Here is a 26,257-nt window from a genome sequence, read left to right as displayed (position 1 = left end):
TCTGTCTCTCTCTCTGTCTATCTGTTTTTCTCTCTGAGATAGACAGAGAGATAGATAGACTGATATATAGACAGATAGATAGAGATATAAATAGGTAGACAGATGATAGATAGAGAGAAAAACATAGACAGACAGACAGATAGACATAGAGATATAGAGAGAGATAGACAGACAGATAGAGATAGATACAATTGACTAATTTGTTACACCGTTTATTTAAGTTTAAGTTATGTTGTAATATTTTCCTCTATTATTTTGATGTTTATTATCGTCATTAATATTATTATTAATGTTCATGTATTATTATTTATGTTCATATATTCCAAGCTTTGGCAATATTGTATGATTTACATTCATGCCAATAAAGCAATTTTGAATTTGATAGATAGACAGACAGACAGATAGAGATAGAGAGAAAACAGAGATTGATTGACAGAGAGACAGACAGATAGATAGAGAGATAGACAGAGAGATATAGACAGACAGAGAGAAAAACATAGATAGACAGCGAGATAGACAGACAGATATTGTTTTTCTCTCTATATCTGTCTGTCTATCTCTCTGTCTATCTCCGTTTTTCTCTCTGAGATAGATAGATAGATAGATAGATAGATAGATAGATAGATAGATAGATAGATAGATAGATAGATAGATGGTTATATAGACAGATAGATAGAGAGAAAAATAGATAGATAGATAGATAGATAGATAGATAGATAGATAGATAGATAGATAGATAGATAGATAGATAGATAGATAGATAGATAGATAGATAGATAGATAGATAGATAGAGATAGACAGACAGATAGAGAGAAAAACAGAGATAGAGAGATAGACAGACAGATAGAGAGAGAAACAGACAGATAGAAAAACAGAGATAGAGAGATAGACAGACAGATAGAAAGAGAGAAACAGAGAGAGAGATAGACAGATAGATAGAGAAAACAGAGATTGACAGACAGATAGATACAGACAGACAGACAGACACAGACAGACAGACAGATAGACAGACAGACAGACAGACAGACAGATAGATAGATAGATAGATAGATAGATAGATAGATAGATAGATAGATAGATAGATAGATAGATAGATGACAGACCTCACCCAATATAGAAATATGCAAAGAAATAGTTTTATTATAATATAAATGAAGCAGCGAGGTCTGACTGCGTCTTGAAGATTTTCAGCACCTTGGACAGAGTCAGAGCCTCTCGTGTCCCCGTCGCGCGCTTCTGCTCTCCTCCTGACCACAAATGACCAGCCATGCAGAAATCCATCACGACAGCAGCTCCTCAGCTCACTTTGCTCAGGTGCATTTAACAAACAAGTCATTTGACAGTCAAAGTGTCGCCATCCACTGATCACCTGCTCTCCCAACTCCGGATATATTCTTTTTGAAACTTAAGTTCATGACTTTGCAACAGCATCAAGATCATCTGTCCTGATTGAAAACTTTGGAGAGGCAAAGAAACGCCTCACCTTGTCTTTCGGATCTACAGCACCTTTACTCCACTCTTCCCTCCAGTTCAGATTTGCCTCATTCACAAGCAGTTTATGCAGTGCACTGACGTCAATGGAGCGGTGTGTGATGTATATAACCATTGAGCTACAGGAGCTCCACTCCAGTCTGTCTGCAAACACTCTTCCTCACAAGTACTTTTGAAGCAACAGAAGACGATCGAGTAAGTTTCCTTATATGACTTGCTTTCAACTTTTTGACTGAGGCCGTTCAAGAGTCGAGATGTTCTTAGTGTTTATATCGTACAGGGCTGTCGTTATTGTTTATTCATTGAGAGGATTGTTCAGATTTCTTACAGATTTGGTTTATCTGTCTATTAGAGTACATTCGGTATTGATATAATATTAGTTGACGATTTGTTACTCGTCTTTAATTAAAACACAACGGTGTGTGCAGATATATGCTACATTTACTGTGATATTGACGATCATCATAGTTTTTTACAAACTCTCTTAACTCTTCACCGGTATTGTTGGATGTACGACTATTTGTATATTTTTTTTATAATATAATTTTTTATATAATAATCGATTTTATAAGTGTATATTCATCATTTTGAATTGATTTTTGTAATTAACACGAACAATTTGGAGAGAGAAAAATATATTGGAAAAAATATTTTTGTAAATGTTTAATTTTTATAATCGATTTTAGTAGCCAAAAAAAAAAAAATCTACTATCTAGGCTACTTGGTCTAAGCACTTTTATATTTACTAAACAAACGTTTAATTTATTTATATACTTGTATACAAATAACTCGTTTACTAATTGCCATTTATGCTACTTATAGGTATTTCAAACAGCTGAAACTATTTCAGTGTGTATTGAAGTTTTGGTTTGATGTGAAGTAACACACCTGGGTGTTTTCCTCAGGAAGCGCGCGCGCGGCTGTGTCCAGCATGAAGCCCGTCCCTTTGGTCCTGCTCATTACTTCAGTCTTACTGACCACCCACATCCCGCTGAGCACCTGTCGACCCCGCGATCTGAGCTTCATGAGCAACCGGCTAGACGACGTGCTCCTAAACAGGGCTGGAGACGACGCCATGTCGTACCTGCTGAGCGAAAAACTCCTTCAGTATTTGCAAAGAAGCGTCGGAGCGCAGAAAACAGGTGGCGTCCTGCATCTCCAGCACTTCCCCACGGCGCAGCTGCGCTCCCCTCACGAGGACAACAGCTTAGAGGAGCTCACGGAGTTTTCCAAACGGAACGACGACCCTCCGATCTCCATCGACCTCACCTTCCACCTGCTGAGAAACATGATCGAAATGGCGCGGAACGAGAATCAAAGGGAACAGGCGGGACTGAACCGCAAATATCTAGATGAGGTTGGGAAGTAGCTGTGGTTCAACGATGATGCTTTCAGTCGGCGAGTAAAGAACAAGCTCAATGCACTCTTTCACACCCCCAAACTCTCGCTAAAGCATACGACATTCACCGATGCCTCCTGCTCGACCCACACTCTTAGAAATAAAGGTTCTTCAGCGGTTCTTTGGTTCAGCAAAGAACCTCCTTCTCGTTGTTGAGTTGGCTGTGGTTCTTTGGAGATGAAAAAAAAAAAAATCTTCTTCAGATCAGGCTATTGGTTTCTGGGTTCTTTAAAGCGCCCCGGCTTGAAGAGCTAGCATAAAAAAAGTTCTTCTGTGGCATCAGGGTTATGTGGAACCTTTATTTTTAAGAGTGGCATCCATCTGTTATCCAGAAGAGTTTCTGGTGACCTGCTGCTGTTTCCATCACCTCTGGACCATTTCAGAACCGGGAACCACATGCAAAAGGTCCCTGTTCAGGACCTCTAAACGCTGTGCAGGGGTTATGCATGTGTAACCAAATCAATCAATCGACTGGTACCCTTTTAGTGTTTAAAGTGATTGACCTCCTAATTCGTGTTATGAATGGAAGAAGTACTACTAAACCGTTACAAATCCTATTATTGCTAATTCTATCATATACAACGTGGGTATAGATGCTCACTGTTCACTTGTAAATGGGCCACAGTCATGTTTGTGTGGCTGGTTTGGTTGCAACCTCTCAACGGGAGTGTTCTCATGACATAAAATGCTATATTTTGGTAATAACGCCAATATAATCCCAGTGTAAGTGCAAAAGCATGTTCTCCTCACATGGTGGGAAACAATGATCTTTGCACTTCAACCACGTTTGTGACAATAATGTTGGACAATATTACAAAGTGCTAGAGATATACTGTACATTGTATATTGCTTATCATTATGTAAATGACATCTTATATTGCACCTAACATGACTTTGTATTTTGAACATGAATCTGCAGAAATAAATGAGACGACATGCCTTTTACAAGTAACTGCAAACATGTAAACCTCATTATCACCCATTAAAAGTGGTAATGATCACAGCAGAAGCCGGCATCACTGACATGTACACGGGCATTAACATAAAAACACATAAAAAGGTGAGAAACTGTTGAAAATTACTCCATATTCTTTTGAAATGTTAAGCGCCTGTAACTGCGATACTTCCAAAAGCCTTTTTTCATGAGATACTAATGGTTGAAGTGACATTTGCAGTTTCAATTCAAATGAATCAGCATTATTTTTAATTAAGGTTGGGTGTATTTGTAGATAAATAAAGAGTGATCAGCCTGTTATAAAAATTATTCACCTCTTTTGAAAATTAAAAAAATATTGATTTACAGATAACCTACAAAATTTGGCTCATCCAAATAAACAACAAAAAAGGACAAAATAGGACTATATATATGTGTGTGTTCTATATATATAGAACATATGATACCAAAAACATTTGTGGGTTGTCCAAATAATATATATTATTATACCCACAAAAGTTTTTTTGGGATCAAATGTTCTCCTCGAATTTTAAGTGGTATCAACTCTGCTAAAGTTATGTGATCAAAAAAGACCAAAAACTGCATCATAAACACACAGATTTAAACATCCAGAATGTAAAAGCTATGAATAAATATGTAATTCCTCTTACTGAACTATAGCTCAGAGTCTTAGGGCCACAAAATGCCAGATGAAAGAAGCTCTCGCCATGTTGAAAGGATTAAAGAAAACCTCCTCCTTATAGTCTCTCTTAAGTCAGCACAGGAAATACCCTGGAAATGAAAAATAAAACATATGAGTTAAATCTTCCATAATCTTCCACTTACACTCCGTCTATTTCAGTCATAAATGGGGCAAGTGGGAGAGGACAGTGTGTGCTTTGCATTGGCAAGAACATATGTTGACTGAACGCTCATTGTTTTTAGGAAGTGTCATTGTACACATTGTGTTACATAAACTGTTTTTAGCCATTTAAGCATAAAATAAAGGCAACTCTAAAAGATATATTAAGCTCAAGCAACTGTTCAACAAGTCGCATCTCATTCTGCAGATTGCCTCTCCATCCTGCTTCTGACACCCAAAAAACACTTATTCTAGGAAGAATTATGGCTTTAAATTGCACGAAGGCCTGTACGTCAGCTTGTGACGCACCACGTCCTCAAAATAAGATCCATCCTCATTCCGAGTGGACACACTCCATGTGTGGAGTTGTTCTGCACATACATACTGCTTCGCCAAATGACTCTCTCACTCTCCTTCCCTCCATGAATTGATCAATGAGCTGACAGCACGAGTGACAAGGTCAGCGTCGGTGAGAGCATATATCTCCACTGCCATATATCCTATCTGGTGGCACAGAGACCGAGCGGTTATTAAGTAATGGGTGGAAGTAGACTCACGGCTCCAGCGCAGGTGGGGGCGGATGGACCATCGGAAGCCGAGAGGTAGGATTCAGAGTGCCTGCCACTTGCGATTTAGCCCTGTTCTCAACGCCGCACTTACTCAATGGACACACGGTCTTATTAGATCAGTAAAGGGCCAGAGAGAAAGCTGCATGCTGCCCGATTAACTGAGGTTTCTGACCTTTAAATTGAAGTAAGAGGAGCGGTTATTTAAAGAACACTTGCAGAGGTGGGGACGCCCCTGCATGACAGGATACCCACCTCTTGAAGAACAGGAAATGTATTGTGTGCAAATACTATTTTCCAAGTTGTATGAAGTAGGAAGTTTAAGGAACAAAGTTTTTACTGTTTCCTCACTACACTCTTAAAAATAGAGGTTCTTAACTGGCATCTATGAAGAACTTTTCTTTCCACTGCACACAAGGTCCTTTATAGTAGGTTTATTAGATTATTCAAATGTTCTTCACACTAAGAAAAAATGGTTCTTTTAAGAACTGTTCACTGAAAGGTCCTTTGGGGAACCAAATATATGGCATCACTGTGAAAATAACCCTTTTGGAACCATTCTTTAAAATACAATAAAATGATAAATTAAAGGGTTAGTTCACCCAAAAATTCTGTCATTAATTCCTCACCCTCATGTCGTTCCAAACCCGTAAGACCTTCGTTCATCTTCTTAACACAAATGAAGATATTTTTAATGAAATCCCAGCGCTCTCTGACCCCTCCTTAGACAGCTATTTAATTACCTTTTTCAAGGTCTAGAAAGGTAGGAAAGACAATGTTAAAATAGTCCATGTGACTCCAGTGGTTCCAGTGGTTTGTGTGCAAACCCCCAAAAATAATGACTTTATTCAACAATCTCTTCTCACCTGTGCCAGTCTCCTACGCTGTTGACATAGTAAATACAGTGCATTGCTTTTGAAGTACTACGTCAGAATGCCGGCTTACCATTGGGCGACGGTGTTCACGTGAGCACCGCGACGTTTGCATGTGATGCTGACGCAGGAGCTAGCCAATGGTGAGCCGCCGTTCTGACGTAGAGCTCGGAAGCGCTGCACTGTTTACATTACCTCAACAGTGTTGGAGACTGGCACAGACGAGAAGAGATTGTTGAATGCAGTTATTTTTGTTTCGTTTTTTTGCACAAAAAAGTATTCTTATCGCTTCATAAAATTAAGGTAGAACCACTGGAGTCGCATGGACTATATTAACAATGTCTTTCCTACTTTTCTGGACCTTGAAAACGCATGAACTCGTGTGGATGTCTATTTATCATAGCTGAAGTGGAGCAAAATAATGCTTCGCCAAAATAAAGCAAAGATGACGGACAACAAGGAAGAACAAAAATTAACATGCAGTAGCCTACACAGCGCCCTCCCTAAAGCTCTTGCCTGATCATAACCCTTCTTATTCCAGTGATATTCCTCTGACCTTTTCTCTCAGCCATCTCTCTATGATTGTAATACAGAAAGGACCAAATGACAATCATCAGTGACAGTGGAGATACACCCGTACTCAAAAGCAAAATATTAGACTGTACAGAAATTGAAATCTACAGGTAATGCTAATACACACTAAATGCACGTAGTCACGCAGCGATCATTAGATTTAATCACCATTGGTAGCGTGATTTTTCTCAGTTGGTCAAAACAAAAGTAGCAGACATGTTACTTGTTCAGATGACATTTTCAGGAGAAAATTCTTATTTTGGTCATACATCCAAGATGTAGAATCTGTGATTCCGAAGTACAGGGACTGACAGCTAGACTGGGTAAACCCAGCCAGATCTGCCGGCGATTTGATTTCACCCTGCAGCTCAGGCTGGAAACCTGTACATTCATGTATCCTGCTGTCACACTTTTGCGGGAACCAATCACAGACTGGCTTATCCACCTGGTGCGGAATTGGCCGGGTTTAACACGATGATGGATTGAGGCGATGGGTCGTTGCCCGTTGATCACGCCTCTTGTTGTCTGATTGGTTGAAGGACTATCCAACTGCGTACAGAGTCATTTGAATTATGCTCGGTTATCACGCCTCTTGTGCAGTAGAAAATACCTAGCAGACTCCCCAGACCAATGTTCAATCTTAAATTGAGCTTGGTCTGGTGATAGCCAGACAAACTGACAGCCACCCATACTCCTCAAAACATTAGATTAATCCGCACTGACGATCCGCGCCACAGCACAACCCATGTAAAGATAATAATTCTGCAAATAACAGCAGAATCCAGGTTTCAAACAGAGATGGCAACAAAGAGGCAAAACTTACGGACTGCAGCTTTAGGAAGAAAAGCTTATTTTTACAATTTACTTTAAGAATTTTTTCCCCCAAAATGGTTCTTCTATGGCATCACTGCAGCAAAAAACTATTGAAGCCTTTATCTTGGAGTGTATGCAAGAAAGAATACTATCGGGGGGTTTGAAACAACATGAGGGTGAGAAAATGATGACAGAATTTTCTTCTGTGAGAGAAGAACTTTAAACCGAGCGACTTCTGCAAAAAAAATTATACTAAACAATTTCTTAGAATGTTCTTTTTTCAGCCATTTGCAATTTCATATTAACTGGTGTTGATGTGATTTTTCATTGATGTATAAGGTTTACGCAGGTGTAGTTCATTACATCAACATTTCACAAGATCCAAATTGTTATGCCCTTACAGAGACTTTAGTCAGCGAATTTTTAATAGAGTTTGGTGGGAGATGACGAGTGTACTCAATAACACAATGAGTGCCACTGCTGCCAAGAATGATCACGTCACAGGATGGGACGTCTGCATGATCTGCCAGATTCACACTAATAGAGAAGAGAAACACTTTAACCCTGTAAAGCCTGACATATGAAATAACGGTCAGAAATATATATACTGTATAAAAAAAATTGGAACAGTTTCTTTTGGACAAACTATTGAATTTATTTAGTTTTGTTGAGTATCATAATCATATTTGAGCTTTTATAGCTCATTTAGTGTGATACAAAACAATATAAATAAAAAATATATATAATATTCTGATAGCTTGTAATGTAAATCAATGTGAGAGAGCGGTGAGAGGCTGGTGAGTGATTGGATGATGAGCGCCAGCTGCACGTCACACCGGTCTCGGATCTCTCTTGAGGAGTGACGGGAGCATAAAAGGAGGAGCGACGACAGTGAAGGACCAGAGAGGACCAGGCCTGGATTTTATGTTATATTTATGTTTTATTATGTGTGTGGTGTGCGCGGCAGCCGTCCGTGAGGGGCTGTCTGTGTTTTACTTTCATTTTGTGTTTATTTATTTATTTATATAACGTCTTTAAACTTTCGCTGGTTCCTGCCTCCTTCTTTTTATGTGTCCGAGCTCCTCCGTGAGACACGAGGCCGGTATACACTACACGAGTGTCCTAATACACTATATTGCCAAAAGTTTTGGGACACCTATCTTTACATGCACATGAACTTTAAAGACATTCCATTCTTAAAATCCGTAGGGTTTAATATGGAGTTGGCCCACCCTTTGCAGCTACAACAGCTTAAACTCTTTTGGGAATGCTTTCCACAAGGTTTGGAGTGTGTTTATGGGAATTTTTGACCATTGACCATTCTTCTAGAAGCGCATTTGTGAGGTCAGGCACTGATGTTGGATGAGAAGGCCTGGCTCGCAGTCTCAACTCGAATTTATCCCAAAGTTGTTCTATTGGGTTGAGGTCAGGACTCTGTGCAGGCCAGTCAAGTTCCTCCACACCAAACTCACTCATCCATGTCTTTATGGACCTTGCTTTGTGCACTGGTGAGCATTCATGTTGGAACAGGAAGGGGCCATCCCCAAATTGTTCCCACAAAGTTGGGAGCATGAAATAGTCCAAAATGTATGAATGCTGAAACATTAAGAGTTCCTTTCAGTGGAACTAAGGAGCCAAGCCCAACCGCTGAAAAACAACCCACAGCATAATCCCCCCTACACAAAACTTAACACATGGCACAATGCAGTCAGGCAAGTACCGTTCTCCTGGCAACCGTCAAACCCAGACTCATCCATTGGATTGCCAGACAGAGAAGTGTGATGGGTCACTCCAGAGAACACGTCTCCACTGCTCTAGAGTCCAGTGGCGGCGTGCTTTACACCACTGCATTCAACGCTTTGCATTGCACTTGGTAATGTAAGGCTTGGATGCAGCTGCTTGGTCATGGAAACCCATTCCATGTAGTTCTCTATGCACTGTTCTTGAGCTAATCTGAAGGCCACACAAAGTTTGGAGCTATGTAGCTATTGACTCTGCAGAAAGTTGGCAACTTCTGCGCACTGTGCGTCACTGTGCCCCCGCTCTGTGATTTTACATGGCCTACCACTTCGTGGCTGAATTGCTGTTGTTCCCATTTGCTTCAACTTTGTTATAATACCACTAACAGCTGACCGTGGAATATTTAGTAGTGAGGACATTTCACGAATGGACTTATTGCACAGGTGGCAACCTATCACAGTACCACACTGGAATTCACTGAGCTACTGAGATCGACCCATTCTTTCACAAATGTTTGTAGAAGCTTCGGCATGCCTAGGTGCTTGATTTTATACACCTGTGGCCATGGAAGTGATTGGAACACCTGAATTCAATGATTTGGAGGGGTGTCCCAATACATTTGGCAATATAGTGTATATTACTAACAACATAAAAGTTATTCTTTCGTTTACTTAATAAAAATAGTAAAGATTTCACAGCAAAAAGACACATGTACCACAACCTGAAAGTGGACATTTATAAATTTACACTACAAATTGACTTGCTAAAAAAATATAAATAATCAATCAGATGACAGAAGGCATGTAGAAGTTTGTGTACAACAGGTTTTTCAGCAAAGTTTCGATCATGATGATAATTTAGAGGGCTTAGAAATTTGTGCATCAAATATGATACAGTAGGCTTTATAGGGTTAAATGGTTTTGAACTTTTATAAGAATTTGAACATGGGAAAAAGTAAAAAGAAAGCACTTAAAGGACTTTTGACTTTATTTTGAAAAATGTCCTTTTTTCCATCCAAGCCAATAGGCTCCAAAGTCGTTTGATTCCCAGTGTTCTTCAAAAGCTCTCCTTTTGTTTTCCGCAGAAGAAAGAAACTCATACAGGTTTGGAACGACATGAGGGCGAGCAAATTATAGCAGAAATGTCCTTTTTGGGTGAACTATCCCTTTAAGGCCCCACAAATTCATCTTTGAAACTAACCTTGGATTTAAAAACAAGTTAGCATCTCCCTGATTCACCACTCTGACCAGGTGAGTTGGTCAGGTCTTCAGGAGCTTCGTCACTGCCGTCTTCCCCATCTTCACCTGCAACAAAAGTACGTTTCATCAATAAAAATACATGACAATGCAACTTCAACTTGCCAACACAAATAACTGGACATCAATGTACATGTGACAAAGATGATGTCATCATAACAGTGAAGCCTTTACCTGTTTGGAAGTCAATGCCTCTCAGCATCTCGGCCACATCCATGGTGTTGATGATGAAGTGGTCCATGCTCTCAAAGCCTGCCTCCGTCTGCTCAATGTTGGAGGCCTTGGCAGTGTCTGTGATCCTGTCAAGGACAGAGCGGTGAAGGCACTCGGACAAATATAAAAGTGACAGATAGCGTTAGGTCCCAGTTCCTCTGTCTCCCCGTGGCTGCTCGTGACGCAGGTGCACAAGGCACCACTCGCCGTCTCCGCAGGTGGAGGGTAGCATGAAACATAAGACACAGCTAGACAGTGTTGTAAGCGTAAGCATTTTTCTAAACAGTTAAGAGGTTTTGGGGGAAAATGTGATGAATGCTGATTCATGCGTTACTGCGCATGCTGCATAAAGTTTCATTTTGCAAACAAGTGCTTTTTGGAGGCAACTTACTTGTCTAGCTAGCAGCATCAATGGAAGACTTGCATTTACTGAAGGAAATACTTGAAAACCTCAATGTTGAACGTTCATGCCTTTCAACTTGAAATCATATTATACTGACTTCAGGATCACCATAATATTCAGATTTGTGCTCAACAATTTTTTTCAGAAAAAGTTTCTTCAACTATTACCGGCAATTGTAAATATGTGGTCACAGCCTTGTAAAGTACCAGTTATCTATCAGTATAAATTGAACAGATAACTATGGAAACATTTTAAAAGATAATTGCGACTTTTTATTTTTAGAAATTCTCAGAATTGCGAGATATAAAAATCACAATTGCGAGTTATAAAGTCAGAATTGCGTGATATAAAGTCAGAATTGCGAGTTATAAAGTCAGAATTGCGTGATATAAAGTCAATTGCGAGATATAAAGTCAGAATTGTGATATATAAACTTTCAATTCTGACTTTATATCATGCAATTCTGACTTTATAACTCGTAATTCTGACTCTTTTTTTTTCAGAATTGTGTGAAATTGCGAAATAAAATTGCGTTATAAAGTCAGTTATAAAGTATACAGTCCAATTCTGAGGGAAGAGAAGTCAGAATTGTGAGATAAAAAGTCGCAATTACCTTTTTAAATTTTTTTATTCTGGCGGAAACAAGCTGCCATAGATAACTGCCTCAACAAAGAGCTCATTAGAAAAAAAAGTCAATAATCCATGAGATCTCTTTCTCAATTCAAATATCAATGTTACATTTCAAATTTTTAGGGTTGAATGTTTAGCCAAAATGGCTATAGACTTACAAATATTGCAACATATTACAATGTTTTCTGTTAATATTTTTCAACTTTGTGTAAAGAAAAAAATCTCAATAGATTTTTCCCATAACAGAGTTGAAATATTGTGCTTGCTTGACAATGAAATGATAAAAGTAATCATCAACTAGTAAACAATGAAATACTGATAAAGGCTGTAAGAACTCTGTTCTAGTCTAAAACGGGTCAAATATGGCACAAATACTTAAAAAGGCCTATCGGCATAAGTCACTGGGGGATTTTACATTTAATCTTACATTTATTTAAAAACACTACAGTTCACAATTTTGGCGTTCAAGTGATGGTCCACTTTAGACATTCTACTAACTATAAGTAACTTTGCAAAAACATGTCAACTACCAGTCAGTAGAGTATTAGTAAACTGTTAGGTTAGGGTTAGATGTTGGGGTTCGGGTGAGTAGAATAAGTTGAAATGTTGTAAAGTTACTTATAGTCAGATGGGGGACTATTTAAAATAATGTATGCTTTTATTCAGCAAGGAAGCATTAAATTGCTCAAAAGCAACATTAAAGACATTTATGTTACAAAAAACAAAAGAATACAGCACTGTTTTAACATTGATAATAATAAGAAAATATTCTTGAGCACCAAATCAGCATATTAGAATGTTTTCAGAAGGATCATGTGACACTGAAGACTGAAGTAATGATGCAAAAAAATTCAGCTTTACCATCACAGGACCAAATTACATTTGAAACACATTTAGCATTAGGAGCTGAATTACACTCAGAAGTCAGCAGAAGATAAATAAGTAGTATTATGAGGGATTTTAATAAATCCAGAATCTTTCCCACAATATTGAGGCAGTTATGAAGCAATGCATAATACAGTGGGTTGTTAGGGGTGGGAGGCTGGTTGAGTCATTGTCTGTGAGGTTGTTAATCATGATTGTTAGTCTTTAGGAGGCATCAGATATTGATGAAGCACACATGCTGAATAATGGACAGTTCAACATAAAATGAAAATTCGGTCATCAAGAAAGCCATATATGATAACATACATGATATAGACAAGCAGAATTTACATTTTTGGGTGAACTATCCCTTTAAGACACATCACTCACAGCTGACTTACTTCTTGAACACTTCCTTTGCACTCTGTGAACACAACAAAGAAGAACACTCATTTTAGGACTATAGATAGAGGATTCTGCAGCAGATTAAAACATAAAACCCCCAGTCCTCTGCAGCATAGTTTCACTGCGCACACAAAAAAGGGTACATACTAAATCACAGACACTTGTTAGGCAGTCTCCTTTGACACTCTGTTTGCACTGAGAAGTGCTAGTTAAAAAGAGCAGTGCTGCACCTGAGGCTTCCACTTTACAGTGAAAGCGGTTTCAAAAAAACAATTACACCTCTCCATCACCTACATTTAAAGTCTATTTCTGCAAAGTGCAGCTCTCAGCCATGGTGAAGTATTGACTGCTTGAGCCACTAGTCAAAGGACAGGGTTCTGGGTTCCTCCGTCCCCAGCTGTGGGAGGTTTGCTAATCAATGTCAGCCCCCCTCCATGGGCCTTGTCATTAAAGGATGCTTGAAATTTAGTGTCAATCAGCAAACAGCATACGCAAGGGCTGGATCATTTGCATGAAGCATCTCTGGGGGGCTCTGAAAGCAACCAGCTCTGCCGCTAGCATCCCCGGAGAGGTGTTGCAGCGTTAGCTCCACACAGCTCAATAAGTCCACATCACATATTCACAAGCACCTGTACTGCCATTGATCAATGATGCCAGAGGTTTGCGCAAGTTATGCCTGCCACAGACTGTGCAATTTCGGCGATCCTATAAGATCATTACAAATCACACTGTACGACTGTACAACACAAGTTGGTATAGAAGAATAAAATGTTACCAGCATGCGATAGTGGTAAACAAATTGAGCAGGAGGAATCGCACTTTGGCAATTGTGTTTTTTTATGTGCCATGAAAAGATGAGAAAGCGAAAGAGGAGAATATGGACGCGGTCATTATGGCTAGGGGAAAGAGGTCAACTTGGCATGCCAATCTAGCAAATGGAGCTTGAGGTAAGTAGTTTTGAGTTTTAGCACCATGTCACATTGATCAATACGCCATTTCATGTTGCATTTTTATTGACTAGTCAGTAGACGTAGGTCATAGCACCAAACACACTGTGAGATGATCATGCTAAATTTCTGACACTGTCAGAAAATTATCACAGGCTATCTTTGGTCGCAAGATCGTGACAATGGCTGTTTTTGAACCTCTCTCACTGTACGAGTTATGACCACCGTTTAGGAGCTACGACCACAGAAATCACCACAATTGGTGATCTTTGGTCTGGGATAGCCTATAATCGTACAATGTGTACCGGACATTAGATGTAGCAAGTGATCATTTAAGACATTAAGGTAATGTTGTCTGTAGCTTTGCAAACTACTTTGAGGCTAATGAACTAGATACTTTTAAGGGCCAGACATTACAGGGATCTTTTTTGACAATTGTACAATGCACTGGTTAATTTTGTGATTTTGAGCTATTTGGCTTTTCATAACATTGTTTCAGACTAGTGGAATGAAAACATCCAAAATGTTTTTGTTTTTTTCGCAAATATATTTGCATCTGTGGATTTCCAGTACAATACATACACTATATTGCCAAACGTATTGGGACACCCCTCCAAATCATTGAATTCAGGTGTTCCAACTTCCAATAAAATAAAATCAAGCACCTAGGCATGCAGTCTGCTTCTACAAACATTTGTGAAAGAATGGGTCGCTCTCAGGAGCTCAGTGAATTCAAGTGTGGTACCATGATAGGTTGCCACCTGTGTCATAAGTCCATTCGTGAAATATCCTCACTACTAAAAATTCCACAGTCAACTATTAATGGTATTATAACAAAGTGGAAGCAATTGGGAACGACAGCAACTCAGCCACGAAGTGGTAGGCCACATAAAATCATAGAGCCTCATACAGACCTCCAAACTTTGTATGACCTCAGATTAGCTCAAGAACAGTGCGTAGAGAGCTTCATGGAATGGGTTTTCACATGGCTGAGCAGCTGCATCCAAGCCTTACATCACCAAGTGCAAAACGTTGGATGCAGTGGTGTAAAGCATGCCGCTACTGGACTCTAGAGCATTGGAGACGTGTTCTCTGGAGTGACGAATCACGCTTCTCTGTCTGGCAGTCCGATGGATGAATCTGGGTTGGGTGGTTGCCAGGAGAACGGTACTTGGCTGACTGCATTGTGCCAAGTGTAAAGTTTGGTGGAGGGGGGATTTTGGTGTGGGGTTGTTTTTCAGGGGGTTGGGCTTGGCCCCTTAGTTCCAGTGAAAAGAACTCTTAATACTTCAGCTTACCAAGACATTTTGGACAATTTCATGCTCCCAACTCTGTGGGAACAGTTTGGGGATGGCCCCTTCCTGTTCCAACATGACTGCGCACCAGTGCACAAACAAGGTCCATAAAGACATGGATGAGTGAGTTTGGTGTGGAGGAACTTGACTGGCCTGCACAAAGTCCTGACCTCAAGCCAATAGAATACATTTAAGCCTTACAAATGCGCTTCTAGAAGAATGGTCAAAAATTCCTATAAACACACTCCTAAACCTTGAGGAAAGCCTTCCCAGAAGAGTTGAAGCTGTTATAGCTGCAAAGAGTGGGCTGACTCCATATTAAACCCTACGGATTAAGAATGGGATGTCTTTAAAGTTAATGTGCAAGTAAAGGCAAATATAGTGTATATTTAAAGACCATTTCCACTAGTAGTATGGACCAAACCTTTCAGTTTTATTCTAATCTATATCCTAAAAGATTTTATACAACATTTTATTCCTAAAAACATGGTTAAAATTGAATAATTTTTTTCGTGCTGTTGACAGTATTTTATGATTTATGGAGTGATAAAAAGAGATATTCAAAATACCCTCTGTTAAAACCTTTACGGTAACTCTTAATGTCGATAAAAGTTTTGAACCTGGCTTTATACAAGGTTCAGACAGATAGACGGACGGACGGACGGACGGACGGACGGACGGACGGACGGACGGACGGACGGACGGACGGACGGACGGACGGACGGACGGACGGACGGACGGACGGACGGACGGACGGACGGACGGACGGACAGACAGACAGACAGACAGACAGACAGACAGACAGACAGACAGACAGACAGACAGACAGATAGATAGATAGATAGATAGATAGATAGATAGATAGATAGATAGATAGATAGATAGATAGATAGATAGATAGATAGATAGATAGATAGATAGGATCAACTGAGGGGGAGGTCCCTGTTGTACCTGGAGAAACACAGCCATCTGAGGTTCCTCCATGGACTGGATGGCCGTTTCCACCAGTTTGATGGACATCTCTAAGTGGTCTCCGTGGTGACGGATAAGGGATTGGACATGGCCCAGTTTTTGGTTTTGCTCACGGCCCACTGTCTCTATTAGTTCCCTTTTACGCTCTTCTAGGATAGCAAAAAGTTCATCAAACTTATCAGAGATGTGCTGCATCTGTCGCCGACCATTTTCCTACAAAAGATTACCAGCGACTGTGTTTTAGTTTGAAGTAAAAGTATACTTTGATGAATAGAAAGTTCACATTTATTTGAAATATAAATCTTTTGTAACATAAATATTTGCTCTGAAATGGCTTGTGATAATCAGAGGATCCATCATTTTAACTAAACAGCCACTGCAGTCAAGAATATTCAAAATGTTTAATGCAAAAAGTAAATCATCATGAATATATCTTAAATATTCATTATATCACCCAGCCCTATCACACAATATCATAATTGTTGTGGTTTACAGTAACATTTCTTTCTCACCTTGACAGTCCTACAAATATCCTCCATCTGTGAGATCAGGGCCTGTATTCTGTCATTTCCTGCCTCCAAGATGGCTATGGCATCACTTAGCTCTGTCTGAGACAAAACAGCAGAATATAACCAATTGTGACAGGTCTTCATAAAAAAAGAGGGGGGAAAACACATGACCAATGCACTCAACGTGTCATCTTTCACAAGAAAGCCATGTCAGACTTGGCTATGCAACTTGTGATAACCACACTTACAGACAAGAGAACAGCATGTGAAATAAAGGACGAGATTGTAAGAATGTTACCCGTCATGACTGATCAAACTTTGCTGATTTGCATTTGAAATGAGTGATTCACTGTTTATAGTGGGCCATGACTAAAAGAGAAAATGTCATCATAGCCACCTGGCAAAAATCATGGCCGTTTGGGAGCCGGTTTTGGCATCGACCACCCTATCCTGCAGCGTTACGTCATTCTGTTCCAGTATCTCAAAACCAAGAGCCACAGAAGTAGATATATTGTAAGAAGAAAGAAACTATTTGCTACAATGAGGACTGACCTTCAGCATAGGAACACTGTAAATAACAGATCGACATATGGTGTCCACCATGCACATGCTTTTCTATTGGGAAAGGCTGGAACGTTTAGTCATTGTTCATCTGGTATATGCTGAAGGGAGCGAGAGAGCTGAGAACAGGCACTTACAGAGGACAAAACTGAGAGACAAATAAAGTAAAGACCAGAAGAAGCTGCTATGACTCAAACACAACAGGGAGGAGTGACTCATTTCTCAGGGCCAGTTGCACCCTGGTATGAAGACTTTCATTACTAGCCATTTCACAAGCGGTGCAGGAGGTCAAGACCTCAATATCATGTAGGTCAAGAAAGCATCAGAAAGTGACAAAACTGCTGTGACACTGCACGTTTTTTTTGTGTGACATGAAACACATTGGTCCTGTATTTATTTTTTTGGGAACAACCTGAATCTTGTAAGTATCTTGGTCCTATTTAAGGGCCAGTTTCTGTTCTGTGATGTGCTATTATTGGTGCTTGCTATAGATCATTGCAATTGCTCATACTCAAGTCACCTTTATTTATATAGTAGCTTCACAGTCATAAATAAATAATTTCATTTTTTTTTTTAATAATAGGAAAAAATTGTTGCTAACAGGTACATGCTCATCTAATATAGAATATCTTGCTCGAGCAGTTTCAGTCTGCTTATCGTTCATATCATAGCACGGAGACCGCAGTTATTAAAGTCACTGATGGCTGCGGATTCTGGACCTTTATCAATACACATTCTTCTTGATTTAAGTGCAGCTTCTGACATCATTTTACATAGTATTTTATTGGAGAGGTTGATTTCCATTTGAATCACTAGAATTCCTCTAAATTGGTTTAGATCGTATTTATCAGGTTGGACTCAGTTTGTTCAAATTATACATTTCAAATCACAAACATCTCAGATTACCAGTGGTGTGCCTCAGGGCTCCGTTTTGGGCCCTCTTCTGTTTATTATTTATATATTGCCTTAAGGAAAAATTTCCCGCAAATTCAGTATAAACTTTCATTGTTATGCTGATGACACCCAGCTCTATATTCAACATTACCACCTTCCTCTCTTTTGCTTTGTTTACCCAAAATTAAATCATGGTTTACATGTAATTTTCTTAAGGTTAACAGTAAGAAGAAAATTGTGAAAGTTTTACATTGACTATTGACAATTCTGTTATCTCTCCTTCCCCTCTGGGTATTATCCTTGACAGCACTTTATCTTTTGAGGCACATGTGAATAACATTACGCTGCACGGTCAGCTTATTATCTTCTGAGAAATATTAATCGTCTTCAACCATCTCTTTCTACTAATAGTACTGCTGTCCTTGTACATGCATTAGTTACATCTCGTATTGACTATTGCAATTCTCTTCTGAGTGGTGTTTCACAGAAATATCTTTACAAACTTCAAATGGTCCAGAATTCAGCAGCCTAGATCATTACACCAACACTGTTAATTGAGCACATTACTCCAGTTTTAAGGCAACTCAATTGGATTTTACTTATAAGGCTCTCCATAATCTATTTGCGTGAACTTCTTACCTACCCAATATCTCAGGTCTCATGCTTCTATGTACGTATACCATCTGTACATTTGACTACCATGGGATGTAGAGCTTTTAGTTGTACTGCTCGGAGTCTTTGGAATACCTTAACTCAAGACATACGTAACAGTTCTAGTCTTTACATTTTTAGATTAGCTTATTCTGATTGATATAACTTTTGTGTATTCATTTTTTTTTTCATAAATTTTTCATGTATCTTATTTGTAAGGGGTCAGTGAGTGTTTTGAAAGGCACCCATAAATAAAATGAATTATTATTATTATTAAACAGGTAAATAACAGAATCAGCTCAAGTCGGTTTTGTTCAGCTCAAGTCGTTATTGATCGTTGAACAGTTTATTAACCGAGCAAAAGTTCATCAATTATGAAACAAGTTCAATTCAGCTGTTCACGTCACTTATGATTTAATTCAGTTCGAATGTGTTGCAAAATGACACAAATATTTAACTAATTTGAAACCAGGCTCAGTCAAGTGAACTAACTGACATGGTATGATGTGAACAAACACTTAAACACTCAAACACTTTGTGTAACAGACATGAATGACACCTCAAATAACGCGACTTGTTGATGAGAAATACATTATTAATTTTCCATGTGATTGGATTTCTGATTTTTGCCCGGTGGATAACAAAACAGGGGCGAAAATCCTATAGACTTAAAGATATTTTAAAGAATGTTGGTAACCAGACAGTTGACAGCACCCGTTGATTTCCATAGTAGGAAAAAAATGCCATGAAAGTAAATGGCTACTGTCAACTGTCTGGTTACTAATTTTTTTTTAAATATCTTCTGTGTTCAACAGAAAAAAGAAACTCACACAGGTTTGAAACAACATGAGGGCGAGTAAATGATGACAAAATAAAACATTTTAGGTGAACTATCCCTTTGAAAGGTACACTATGTAAATTTTGGCCCTCTAGCGATTAAAAAACAAAACTGTATTTTGCGAAAGAACATTGTTTTGGTTGTACGTCGGCTCAGCGTGACTGAGGATGAATATGGTTATCCTATTATACTACTTGGCTTAAGAGCCAGAGAGAACCAGTTTAGATGGAAAGGATCTCGAGCTGACTAGCTGAAGACGTTACTGTAGCTATATCCATTAATAGACACGGCATTCCCTTGAAAATAAATTACAGCATAGCGCTAAAACAACCATAATGAAATGACCTTTGACAATAGATAATGCTTTACAATGAACTGTTAGAGAGCTACATAATGGTAATTGATCTGTTCCAAAAAAAAATCAATAAAAAACTTTTTTTAAATCCTTCAGCTGCTGCCATCTCCGAAAAGCCAAGCCAATGTTGTTTCTCGTTTTATTACGAGCTCTGTCACATTTTCTTTTTGCCAGCAGACTCTCCTCTGTTCGGCGTTTGTTTAAAACGGGTGATTCCCTGGAGGTTTCGAGATCAGCATACTCATGTCAACCTTTCTCGCTCGTTGACACAAGTAACCTATGCCTAAGTAGTCTAAAATAGGTCACACTTTAGTTTAGGGTGCAATTCTCACTGTTAACAAACTATAAACTATGACATTTGCCTCAATAAACTCCTAATTACTGCTTATTAATAGTCATATTAATTAGTAAGGTAGTTATTAAGTTTAGGTATTGGGTAGGATTAAGGGGTGTAGAATATGGTCATTCAGAATAAGGCATTAATATGTGCTTTATAAGTACTAATAAACAGCCAATAGCCTAGTAATATGATAAGGAATAGTGAGAATTGGACCCTACCATAGTTAATCCATGTAAGACAAAAACAATTTTGGAAGAAGGATAGATGATGACTCATTATTTAAATGTGGTTAATTTTGAACAACAAAGTTGTATATTGTACCTTGAATGGTTGAACTTCTTGATTAATCTCTTCAGAAAACATGAAAAGTTTGTTTGCTGGCAAATTAGATGCAGCAAAAACTGAAAAAGTGGGGACAGTCTAGAGAAAGCAGCCATTGGTTGAGGCAGGAGTCCGGGCTGCTGGTGTTCTGTGTACTGTATGTGTGTTCACATGTGGGTGGGTGTTGATGCGAGGGAAGTTTGGTGAGATCGAGCCCCTTGCAATGTGTGAAACCTGCTGGTCAGCGTGTTATAAACACATCTGTCTAGTTCTCAGCGTCGCACAGCCGCAAAACAGCCTGTGTTTTTTTTCTGAGGTCATTCACACCACAACAAACTAAGTAAAACAAACTTAAAAAAAACCCAGATCAACTCTGGTTGATAAAGTCAATTGTACTGTATGTAAATCCTCTACCTTTTGTCTCTTGTAGATGACCGGCAGTGGGGCCACATCACAGTCCTTGTGAGCCCCGAACACCTTGCACATGGAGCATGTCGGTGTCTCACAGGTGAGGCAGTAGATGTTGATCTTCTCCTCCTCATGCTGGTCGCACATCAGCTACTGCTGGTCTGTTTTGGGCAGGAGTAAGCTGTAGAGTCAAAACAGAAAGAGATTTATGGTATGTTGTAAACTAAGCTGAAAGATTTGTATTGTTAAATCAGAGCTTGCAAATTTGAGCCATCACCACTGTGCCCTTTAGCAAGGCGCTGACCCCAGGTTGCTCCAGAGGAAAAAGTAATTATGGTAATAATTATATAATATAAAGAAATGTATAATAATATAATATTTCATTTTAATTTAATCATTTCTATTTAATGACAACGCTAACGTGCTAGTGGGGCATGTTGTCACAAAATGTGAATATTTAACTTTTTCTAAATGTAATATTTCATTCATTCATTCATTCATTCGTTCCTTTATTTCAGTCCTTAAAGACAATTTTTCATAATAAATAAAACAAAAATATACATATTAACCGATAAACTTTTAGGCTGAAGCCTTTGCTTACTATGCTTATTATCATTTATTTTTATTCTGGGCAATAACAGTGGCAAACAATAGCTTTAAGGTATGTGTCTATATAGAAACTGACTTTCAAATACAGTCCTTTTTCTTGACAGATACAGTATAATTACCTAAAAGTTTTGAATAGTTAAATAGTGTAAAACAATTATCAAAGCAATCAAAATTTATTTTAATTTTCCCATAGAGCACCACTAAATGTCCAGCACATTATTAACATAACTTTATAAAAACAAGTATGTATAAGTGAGATGGAAATTCTGGAATTCTAAAACTACAGTTATACTCTGCAGAATTCTAATTCAAATTGTAATTCTTCCCCAAATTCAAATTTGAGATAATTAGAATTCTATCTAAGAAGTCTTCCTGTTTGCTACCTCTTTTGAAGTTTTAAAAGACATCCTCAATTAAATTCTGAAAAGCGAATGACACTGGTTCTTATATCCATCTAAATGTGCATGTGATGATAAACTACATACAACAATATGCATTCTGTCTTTGTGACGTGGGTACAATATCACTTCCCCTGAGGTGAATCACTATAACAGGAGCTGATGTGAAAATTTGACGTTAAAGGCATTTGCAGCAGGTGCTGCGTTTAAAAGTGATTGATGCAACTAATATGATATTCTGCCCTAAAATGGGCACATTACTCACATAGACCTTTTCAACAAGCATCTGTCCTAATCTGTCTTGTCAAGTGGAAAGAGATGGTTTGTATGTACAATGTGTTGGCAGCAGGACTGTTCAAACAGAATATGTTTATGAAAGACTGCCATCCAGTGGATGTCTGCTGATAGGGTAGTCATATGAAAAGAAAAAAAAGTGTTTCAATTAATAGTAATATTACATCAAATTGAATTGAATAATCCTTTACTTTTTTTTTTACATTCTTTTTTTTTTTTTTACATATGGATTATTCAATTCATTTTGATGGAATTTTACTATTAATTGAAATATGTAAATCTTAAGGCTTAGTTTTTGTGTGGGTTACAAATCTATTTATACCTATTCATTTTTGCTTTTACATTTGTCTTCTTGTAACTAGTGATCTCAAAGCATAAATTCTCAAACTACAGGATATATTTTAATACGTTTACAGTATGTCTGAAAATTTAGACATTCTCCTTGAAAAAACCTAAATAAAAACATATTATGTATTTCAGAGTGAAACAATATTCAACAAGAAAAAAAATAGGATGTGAATGAACTGGCTCATGAAAAGCAGACATTTTAAAATAAAATATTGTGTTTTGTTTGTGACAAAATATCAGATTAGCAGATGTGAAAAAGCACATTTACATTTTTTTTTTCTTAAAAAACAAACAAACACAACATTTGAGAATTTGAGAACTAGAGAAAACATGACCTAGCTGATATCACAAAAATATATATACATTTTTTTTTTAATTGAAATCATTATTAAGAAAAGTATTAAGAAAGAAGATAGGGTCAATTTTAAAGAAATATTTATTTTATCTGGTTTTCTATTAAAAATGTTACAACAAAACACATTTACTTCACATTTTATATGTTTATATTTCTTATTATTCCCCCTGGGCAATCATTTTCTTGACTTAAAAAAAAAACTGAATTTGGTCAGATTTATTGTTAAAGGGGCTATATGCGTTTTTCTGAAATTTAAACTCGCGACTGACACCTGTGGCCAAAAAACAGAACTGCTCTCATTTTCTGCTCGCTCTCGCAGCGGTGGTGACGTCACATCCGCAGACAGCGCGGGAAAAGACGACCCGCCAGAAAATAGGAAAAATAGGATACAGGCTTATAGGTGCACCCACTGTGAGCGGACAAGGTGTCAGTATGCTCATCAGGAGATGTTTGAGTCATAAATGGTAAAATAAAAAGGCTATTGTTACGTTTATTTTGGGGAAAAAGTTGCATATAGCCCCTTTAAAACTAGAGAAAACATGACCTAGTTGATATCACTAAAAATTTTAATTTCAAGAAAGAAATAAGAAAGATGATTTCAATTGAACCCTTCTAGGGTCTTCGGGGTCTTTTCTGACCCCAAAGGACGTTTGCTCAAATAAAAATAAAAAGTTCCCTTTGTCCAAATGCCATGAGACTTTGTACGGTTGTCAACACTCTACAGTAGATCTACAATAAAAAAAAAATGATTGGATTGATATCTGTTTTTATGTTCGTGTGACGAAAAAAAGACACACTCAGGACAAAATTCATCCTCAAAAACAGAAACAACACAGAACACGCATACAGAAATGAAGTGGCAAACTTCCAACACCGCATAAAACATCCACAATGCAAAAGGATCATGCTCTCACACACACACACACACACACACAGGAATACATTTGTTATTGCTTGTTGTTGCTGTTCAGTTCATTGCATTTTGATCTTCAAGTTGTGTATTTTTTACTCAATATGTAATATAACTGTTCATTTCTGTTAATTTTTGTTCCGTTACAGTTAGTAACTGAAGTGTAGATTAAATTTGTAGAATTATAAGAAAAACAGATGTTTGAAATAAATGATAAACTCTAAAGACTTTTCTCTTGTTCAGGTTTGATTCTAATCATAATGTAACATCATTGAAAAAATATTTTTTTCAGTACAAAAAAATGCTAAACTTTGACTAAATTAAATCATTTGAATTGTTATAATATATATATATATATATATATATATATATATATATATATATATATATATATATATATATATATATATATATATATATATATATATATATATATATATATATATATATATAATTTTTTTTTTTTTTTTTTTTTTTTTTACTGTATTTTCCAAAAGATGGCTAAAAATCTTACACTAAACCATGTCAAATTATCCATGTTATCCCCACGAATGAAAGTTAGAAATTTGGGTCTTTTATAAAGTGAATTTTACATTTAAAAAAAAAACTTTTGTATGTAAAATTTTACATTTTATTGTGTGATAATCCATTTAAAAAAAAAATGTTTCATTTATTTATATAAATTTAAAAATGATTATAAATACTCCAAAAACTCCACAGATGTGTATGTATATAGGTGTGTGTGTGTGTGTGTGTACAATACATCTTTTGTGTCTTTGAAACAACCTCTACATTCAGGTGACCTGCTTTCCATCAAAGACACACTATTAACCATGTTACATTACGTATTTATGATAAGCACCTCAGCGTTTGTTACAAAAGGCGTCAAAGTCTATCTGTCTTATTATACCCAATTACGCATATTTTTCACAGGAGGTCTCATGACACATTGCTTATTGCCACAGGGATAAAGCGTCCTAGTTATATTTAGTGTTTTGGCAAAGGACTGCAGCAGTCACCAGAGCCTCAGGTCTCATGTCTCTGTTGTGTTTACGAGAATCTCCCACATGTGGGTAAATCATATATTGTGTCACTACACAGGGTTTAAGCCTCATTGATGAAACCGAACAAGTGTCGGGTAGTGGCGTGTCACTAGACTTTTGAAACGCAATTAAAATCTGTTGGCATACAGTGTATTTTTGCTACTCAGCTCAGGGGGGTTGCTGGATCTCTATACAGAAAAGACTGCTTTGAAGTATGTACAATAAATAGCTATCATTCATATCAGTGCTTCCAGAACAGATATGCTCGTTCCTGGTGCGTGGAACAGGTCCAGAAAAAGCCAGCGCTTTAGAGATGACTGCAAGTCAAAACTGACCTGGTACACTCTGATTTGTAGATATCAATGATGTTCTCAACTAGCAGGTTCCTCTGTAGGCCATATACACCATGCCGGTCCAATATCACTTCACGGCGACAAGATGGGCAGCGGAAACGTCCCCCTACAGACACAGTGGTAGAGCCACGGTCTTGCCAAAAAGAGTTAGAGGCCTAAATCAGTAAAACATTAGTTAAAACATTAGTTAATCAGCCATTGTACACATCAATGTCATTTCTTTAAGCTAAGGGACTAGTCAAAAATATAAAGTTTATACCATTTCAAATATATTATTCCTTTTAATCTCCTGTGGCACCCATAAGGTTAAAAGGAATAAATATATGTGAAATATACAAGGACATTATATTTTAGTGAATTTCTCTGACACCATATATTGTCACAGTTTTAAGTCTGGACGTCCTGTAAAGAACACATTCAGGGCTTTTCGGAGATACCATTTGTGTTGAGGTTTCACCAGGACAACAACTCCATGGTCTTTAAAAATGACTGAATGGTCAAATTTAGCACTCTTATGGAAATATGATAGTTTGTAATTATCATTTACATCTATTTGACTAATTTTCAAATGGTTTGTTATAAATCAACATCTCAGGAAAATGTTATGTGGTTTCTAATCAAATATGACTTTCTGTTACAAAACAGGGCATTGATTTCATGCATGTCCTCAATAGAGGACACCGGGACTTAAAGCATGTTTATCAGGCTTTTGAGACACGACAAGTGAATAGGGAAAGAAACTACAAATCCATGTTCCTATAAAATATTAGATATTATTATGAAAATGTTGCCAACTATTACTCCCATTATTACACTTCTGTTGCTCCAAGAACA

At 37.7% G+C, this 26,257-nt stretch overlaps 2 protein-coding genes across 2 annotated transcripts; one reads left to right on the top strand and one right to left on the bottom strand.

The window, feature by feature from the left end:
- The first annotated feature begins 1,121 nt into the window (after window positions 1–1,121).
- uts1 (urotensin 1) lies at window positions 1,122–4,219 on the top strand. The gene is made up of 2 exons (XM_079830476.1): window positions 1,122–1,687; window positions 2,398–4,219. The coding sequence occupies exon 2, from the start codon at window positions 2,424–2,426 to the stop codon at window positions 2,859–2,861; it is 438 nt and encodes a 145-aa protein (XP_079686602.1). The 5' UTR covers window positions 1,122–1,687; window positions 2,398–2,423; the 3' UTR covers window positions 2,862–4,219.
- On the bottom strand, window positions 3,712–25,580 carry trim54 (tripartite motif containing 54). The gene is made up of 8 exons (XM_079830475.1): window positions 25,406–25,580; window positions 21,120–21,294; window positions 16,749–16,844; window positions 16,216–16,449; window positions 13,019–13,041; window positions 10,682–10,806; window positions 10,452–10,555; window positions 3,712–4,617 (listed from the first exon to the last, which is right to left on the bottom strand). Exons 2-7 carry the CDS (start codon window positions 21,258–21,260, stop codon window positions 10,470–10,472), a joined length of 705 nt encoding a protein of 234 aa, XP_079686601.1. The 5' UTR covers window positions 21,261–21,294; window positions 25,406–25,580; the 3' UTR covers window positions 3,712–4,617; window positions 10,452–10,469.
- Window positions 25,581–26,257: the final 677 nt, after the last annotated feature.

This window comes from Gobio gobio (assembly GCF_949357685.1).
Source record: "Gobio gobio genome assembly, chromosome: 12".
Classification (NCBI taxonomy): Eukaryota; Metazoa; Chordata; class Actinopteri; order Cypriniformes; family Gobionidae; genus Gobio; species Gobio gobio.
Note: the sequence above shows the minus strand (reverse complement) of the source record. Positions and strands in the feature narration are given on the sequence as shown.

Coding starts and splice junctions, on each gene's coding strand:
- trim54 (XM_079830475.1), bottom strand. CDS start 21,260: ATGTGCGACCAGCATGAGGAGGAGAAGATCAACATCTACTGCCTCACC. Junction 16,450..16,748: donor ATATTTGTAGGACTGTCAAG/GTGAGAAAGAAA, acceptor AATCTTTTGTAG/GAAAATGGTCGGCGACAGAT. Junction 13,042..16,215: donor AGATGGCTGTGTTTCTCCAG/GTACAACAGGGA, acceptor TTGTGTTCACAG/AGTGCAAAGGAAGTGTTCAA.
- uts1 (XM_079830476.1), top strand. CDS start 2,424: ATGAAGCCCGTCCCTTTGGTCCTGCTCATTACTTCAGTCTTACTGACC.